At 39.3% G+C, this 6,183-nt stretch overlaps 2 protein-coding genes across 2 annotated transcripts; both read left to right on the top strand.

Annotated features, from left to right (window-relative positions):
* The first annotated feature begins 224 nt into the window (after positions 1-224).
* Positions 225-1,523, top strand: LOC113580272 (ferritin, middle subunit-like). The gene is made up of 4 exons (XM_027014716.3): positions 225-484; positions 667-813; positions 907-1,032; positions 1,214-1,523. The coding sequence occupies exons 1-4, from the start codon at positions 380-382 to the stop codon at positions 1,367-1,369; spliced, it is 534 nt and encodes a 177-aa protein (XP_026870517.2). The 5' UTR covers positions 225-379; the 3' UTR covers positions 1,370-1,523.
* A 3,013-nt stretch (positions 1,524-4,536) lies between these two features.
* On the top strand, positions 4,537-6,183 carry LOC113580250 (ferritin, middle subunit-like). Its single transcript, XM_027014680.3, has 4 exons — positions 4,537-4,778; positions 5,216-5,362; positions 5,456-5,581; positions 5,821-6,183. Exons 1-4 carry the CDS (start codon positions 4,674-4,676, stop codon positions 5,974-5,976), a joined length of 534 nt encoding a protein of 177 aa, XP_026870481.2. The 5' UTR covers positions 4,537-4,673; the 3' UTR covers positions 5,977-6,183.

A 6,183-nucleotide genomic window follows, 5' to 3' on the forward strand; every position in this document is an offset into this window, starting at 1 on the left:
TTAAATTTCAATATATGACATTTTTTATATTTTCATTTTCTTGCCATTTGTAATCGAAAACACGTTGTTTTGGAATACCTTTTACTTCGTGTTATCGGTAAACGTGCCACGTTCATGACTGGCCACTTCAGTTTGTGCCCGCCTCTTCTTCTTCATTCCTAAATGCGATTGGCTGTTCTCAGAGCTGTCGTTTTGCATTTTGATTATAAATACTGAGAACAAACGCCACCATTTCAGAAGATTCAGAGGAGTTCTTGCTTCAACAGTGCTTGAACGGAGCTTCTTTATTCAGCATTGTCTCGTTCCAGATTGTCTACGAAGTTAATCTAGATTCTATTTTTGTACGTTTTGATAATAAAAAAAAAGAAAATCCGCCGAAATGGAGACTTCTCAGATTCGTCAGAACTACCACCGCGACTGCGAGGCGGCCATCAACAAGATGATAAACATGGAGCTTTACGCCTCCTACACCTACAGCTCGATGGTGAGTGTTAAAAAAAAATCTTAATTTCACGCAATTGGGTAACGTCTAAGTAACACGTTACTTACTATTAGCTACATTACGTAGCTAATACGTAGACGTAGGCAACATTTAAACTTGCTAGGGGGCATTTAACTATGATTCATTTTTTACTACTGCCTTACTTTGTTTTCCACATTAAACAGGGTTTCTACTTCTCTCGCGATGACGTCGCCCTCGAGGGTTTCTCCCATTTCTTCAAGGAGAACAGTCACGAGGAACGTGAGCACGCGGAGAAGTTCATGTCCTTCCAGAACAAGAGGGGCGGCCGCATTTTCCTCCAGGATGTCAAGGTACCGTTGTAATGAGTTTTAACCCCGTAATGGTGACACACAGTTTGACAGCTCGTTGATATGATTAGCGCCATTGTTTGTCTGCCCCATCAGAAACCTGAGCGAGATGAGTGGGGCACCGGACTGGAGGCTATGCAGTGTGCTCTGCAGCTGGAGAAGAACGTGAACCAGGCTCTGCTGGACCTGCACAAGATTGCCACTGAGAAGGCTGACCCTCATGTGAGTTGTTTATGCTTAAGCATATGCCCACACCCATGTCTGTGTTGACTCAGATATACAAGTCATGCTGGTTATGCAACAAGAGAACCCTCCTTCACATTAATATTAAATGTCAGTATTTTGGTGTGTTGGCTTGTATAGAATGGGGTATTTGTTTTATGGATTTTTTTTTTTCTTTAAGCTGTGTGACTTCCTGGAGTCTGAGTACCTGAATGAGCAGGTGGAGATGATCAAGAAGCTGGGTGACCACATCACCAACCTCAGCAAGATGGACGCTGGCAACAACAGGATGGCCGAGTACCTGTTTGACAAGCACACCCTGGGCAGCAAGAGCTAAATCCAGCACCAGGCTTTGAGGGCCCCAAACTCCATCAGCTTTTACTGTGTAGTGCAAAATTGAACTTGCGGTCATGGCTAAATAGCTTCACTAAAACTCTGCACAACTTGATATAAATTGTGCCTGAATCTGTTGAATAAACATTTGTGCTGGACATGTGACTTCTGTCTCTTATTCCTGCCTCAACCCTTTGTATGTGGTACTCTGTGTGGCACTGGAATTGGACAAAAAAAAGACAAATATTCCATCTGAAGCTTGTCAAATGGGCTCTTCAAAGTAGTTTATATAGTACATAAACCAAACACAAGTTGGGTACTAGAAACCTATGGTGTCCTTGGGCAGGGATGCTGTTTCTGTAATGGAAATAGGCTCCTTCTCTTATCTCATGATGGATCATGTGGCTGCCAGAGGTCTGGTAATGTGACTTAGCAGCACAGTGTAAAAGGGGAACTGGGGGAAATCCACTTCACAAGTTCCTGAAATGAAACATATAACCATTCCTGGTGGTAGTGTCAGGAGGTTAGGCTGAGGTTTAGCCATGTAGGCAGACTCTATAAAGCAGCCATTATTTTTGATCTGTTATATTTATAAATGGAGTGGAATGGTTTTACCTTAGCTCTGAGTACCATTAAACATAAACTGTTCAAAATGTATTTTTCAATATTTTGTCAGCAAGTTCTTGAGTAAGCCATAATGTAGGTTAAAGACATTTGTGTGTTAACACTATGGGGCTTGTCCCACTGGGTGTGTAATGCTGCAACATTATGTACCTTCTTGAGCTTGGATCATGTATTTTGGTGATTTTGGATCTGCACATTTGGTGCAACAAAAGAATTTAATGTAAATTTGTTAGCGCCAGATGATAGTCCTAGAGAATCATAGTTATGTTACTGTCAGTGGATGATATGATTACTGACAGTTACAGAACAGAAAAGGAAGCCTTTAGATATTCTGCAAATCTATTTAATTGCAACGACAGAGTCTTAGCTAGCTCAACCCTTAAACATTGTATAAGAAGGAAACAACAGAGTGTAAACCTAGTTATAACTCAGTATATCATTTTCGTTGCTGCAAGAAACTATAAGGCAAAGATTTTCATGATGTGTCATTCTGCTTATTGACTCTGTTCAGTAGGTCTGAGATAAATACTGTTTGGCAGATAGCATACTAAGCACCACACCTCCTCACAACATCTGCCACTTCACCCAACCTCTTTGCAGCCAGCACACGTGGTCTGGCCCTTACATGAGTGAAAAAAAAATGCCTTGCTTGCTATGTGTAGCAGCGATTGGGCAAGTCATGATAATTTCCTAACAAAAAATCCAGCTTGGTGACTCACAGATCATATAACGCTTCAGTGGTTTGTTAAACACCTGACTGTGCTGCAGAGACAGACTACATTAATTGAGTTTCTGTCTGGCATAATACCATTCAGGTCAAAAGAGCAATCCTTAAAAAACTAAGCTAACATCTTTTTAAAAGCCTATTTTATCCAATAGAAATAGGTTATATTACAAATCCATGAAAATGGACAGGACAAAATTCATAGGATAAAGTAGAAATGTAAATATATAATAAATATAAAATAATATGTGCATTTGTTATAGTAGTAATAATTGAAATTGTTTTGGGAAAGCCATTCTCCTATGAATAGACAATGCTGATTCAGAATACCTCATCAAATCCAGCTCAGCACATGAATGCGGGGGTTCTACACTGTGTAAGTCTGCTAGGCCAAGGGTTTTGGATGTCATTCGTTGTCCCCAAGATACTCACAACTCTGTGTAATGTGACTATTTATTTATTATTGAGTAGTTCATGAGTCAGAGCTCATCAAATACAAAGTGGTACACAGAATTTAAAATAGCTATGTTGTACACATATGCGGCACTCTTACTGGATAATCTGGTAATATATAGGGTCTGCATAAGCAAATGATAAAATAAATATTCACAAATAAATAGTTATTCACAAGTTAACCTGATTTTGCATACTTTCCATACATACAGAACTTGATTTTGCATATTTTGCATAGATATAGATCTGCATAGTACAAAGACAGTTGTGAGGACAGGCAGAACCACACATAACACATAAAATAAAAGCCAGCACCTTGAGACTACACTGACTACTTGATCCTGGCAAATTAATGTGCAGCAAAGAATACACTTTTGCTATTTGCCCAAAAATGTTTGTAATACAAAGTTGTTTCATTAATGTTGACCCCTTGTTTCAGGGTCCATGAACACTCACACTCAGCAGTTTATTATTACTGATAAGGTTATTCTTGGTTATAAAGTTTTAGTCTATTTTGGCTCTTTTCCCATATATGCATGTTTAATCTGTTTAGGTTTTGAGGGTATTGAAGATGATCCTTTTTTATCTTGTCAATTCAATCAATCAAAATAAGAAAAAGCAGTAAAATTACACTGGGACAGCTTTTTTGATCAATAAACACTTACTGCACTGATAAATGGCTTTAAACATAATTTATATTGGTGGCCTTGGACATTTTAGATCATCTTTTATTCTGTCATACTAAATACAGTCTGAGAGGTCATGTTGACTGCCTTTGGATTCCCTGACGCAACAAACCTGATGAATGGTGTTTTTCCATCTAAGAAAATCTGTAATGTCCTCCAGGACCAATAAAATGTTAACTCTTATCTCTCTGACCAACAGGTTACCTCTGCTTGTAAAACAGCCCAGGTCACGTACATACTGAATACATGTCGTGCTAATATAATTATGTTTAGTTTTTGACTATGCACTAATGATGCATATTTAAATCATAATTCCATGTAATCAAACTATTTCATATTTGCATTCCAACGTCCACGAAATGCTTCTTAAAAACCGATTTTGGCAATGACAACTTTAAAACTGGTCCACGAAGACATGTGGGTCTCAGTTTTTATAAAGATTATTTGAGAAACTTTGGAACCAACATTTTGTTCGATTTTTGATCAGTCATTACAAATTAAAGTGTTCGATCAAATACAATTATTTTTTTTATTAATTAATGTGTCATGCTGATGAGATCACTTTTACCATGACAAGGCAACTTCTCTTGTCGCCTTAGCGCGTCATTAAATTCTTGTGCCTGATTGGCAGTTTACAGCCACCGCACCTTTCCGTAGAGACAATAAATACTGAGACCGAACACATCCATCTCACATCCTTGGGAAGACTTGGGAAGTTCTTGCTTCAACAGTGATTGAACGGAGCTTCTTCTTCGTCTCGCTCTATTATCTTCGATTTTCATTTTTGTATTTTAATAAGAAACAAATAAAAATCAGCTGAAATGGAGACTTCTCAGATTCGTCAGAACTACCACCGCGACTGCGAGGCGGCCATCAACAAGATGATAAACATGGAGCTTTACGCCTCCTACACCTACAGCTCGATGGTGAATAATTAAGAAATGCAAGTGGTTGGTTTGCTAAAATGTATAACTGATATTGCGAAGAAGTGTGTTCCTTCCATTTAGCCTATAAACTGAATACTTTGAAATACAGGTTCACCTACCTAAAACACAAGGAAATTAGGTCGTGTATGTTCATTCACTAACTACACCTTAACTACTTACATTTGTTAGCGCTGTAGCCTGCTTTATCCCCCAGAACTGGTTAAATCGGATTTTATCTCGCATGTTAGTCAGCTGTCACATTTTAGAATGAACTGTAACTGTAAAATATTGTTTTAAGCTCTGGAAAAATTACAAGCCCAAGGAATTAAAAAAAATAAATATAAATAAATTATATATAATATGCCTATGCGACTCCAATCAAGTTCTGAACAGAATACACCTAAAATGTTTAACATAATTGACATCTTGGCCAACAGGGTTTCTACTTCTCTCGCGATGACGTCGCCCTCGAGGGTTTCGCCCATTTCTTCAAGGAGAACAGCCACGAGGAACGTGAGCACGCGGAGAAGTTCATGTCCTTCCAGAACAAGAGGGGCGGCCGCATTTTCCTCCAGGATGTCAAGGTACCGTTGTAATGAGTTTTAACCCCGTAATGGTGACACACAGTTTGACAGCTCGTTGATATGATTAGCGCCATTGTTTGTCTGCCCCATCAGAAACCTGAGCGAGATGAGTGGGGCACCGGACTGGAGGCTATGCAGTGTGCTCTGCAGCTGGAGAAGAAGGTGAACCAGGCTCTGCTGGACCTGCACAAGCTCGGCTCTGAGAAGGCTGACCCTCATGTGAGTCCACGTCCCTACAGCACTTCCTGTTTTTATCGCTCCATATAGAAAACACATTGAGGGCCTGCATACAATAAGCTTTTAATTTAGCTGTAGTTTGGTTTTCACACTGGTGGCTTTGAGGCATTAGGCACTGGTCAGTGTTCAGTTTTTATTTATTTATTTATTTATTTATTTATTTATTTATTTATTTATTTATTTATTTATTTATTCCTTCTTGCTCGGTTTGACTTCCACAGCTGTGTGACTTCCTGGAGTCCGAGTACCTGAATGAGCAGGTGGAGATGATCAAGAAGCTGGGTGACCACATCACCAACCTCAGCAAGATGGACGCTGGCAACAACAGGATGGCCGAGTACCTGTTTGACAAGCACACCCTGGGCAGCAAGAGCTAAATCCAGCTTTGAACAGGGTCTACAGTGTTCAAACTCTACTAAGAAATCAGCTCTTGCTATGTAGTTCATGCAAAACTGAGTGTAAAACTGTCGAATGGAAATCTTGCAGAGGATCACACTGAATATCTGGCTAAGACTACTTTTTCTAAACATGTGCACTAATGAATTTTAACTGAGTCTGGTGAAGAATAAACATTTTGAGCTGGA

This window comes from Electrophorus electricus, chromosome 3, assembly GCF_041902795.1.
Source record: "Electrophorus electricus isolate QZ-2024a chromosome 3, ASM4190279v1, whole genome shotgun sequence".
In the NCBI taxonomy this organism is placed as follows: domain Eukaryota; kingdom Metazoa; phylum Chordata; class Actinopteri; order Gymnotiformes; family Gymnotidae; genus Electrophorus; species Electrophorus electricus.

Excerpts from the sequence above, each read along its gene's own strand:
- LOC113580250 (XM_027014680.3), top strand. The coding sequence starts at position 4,674 with ATGGAGACTTCTCAGATTCGTCAGAACTACCACCGCGACTGCGAGGCG. Across the intron at positions 5,363-5,455 it reads TTTTCCTCCAGGATGTCAAG|AAACCTGAGCGAGATGAGTG; the intron begins GTACCGTTGTAA and ends CTGCCCCATCAG. Across the intron at positions 5,582-5,820 it reads CTGAGAAGGCTGACCCTCAT|CTGTGTGACTTCCTGGAGTC; the intron begins GTGAGTCCACGT and ends TGACTTCCACAG.
- LOC113580272 (XM_027014716.3), top strand. The coding sequence starts at position 380 with ATGGAGACTTCTCAGATTCGTCAGAACTACCACCGCGACTGCGAGGCG. Across the intron at positions 814-906 it reads TTTTCCTCCAGGATGTCAAG|AAACCTGAGCGAGATGAGTG; the intron begins GTACCGTTGTAA and ends CTGCCCCATCAG. Across the intron at positions 1,033-1,213 it reads CTGAGAAGGCTGACCCTCAT|CTGTGTGACTTCCTGGAGTC; the intron begins GTGAGTTGTTTA and ends TTTTTCTTTAAG.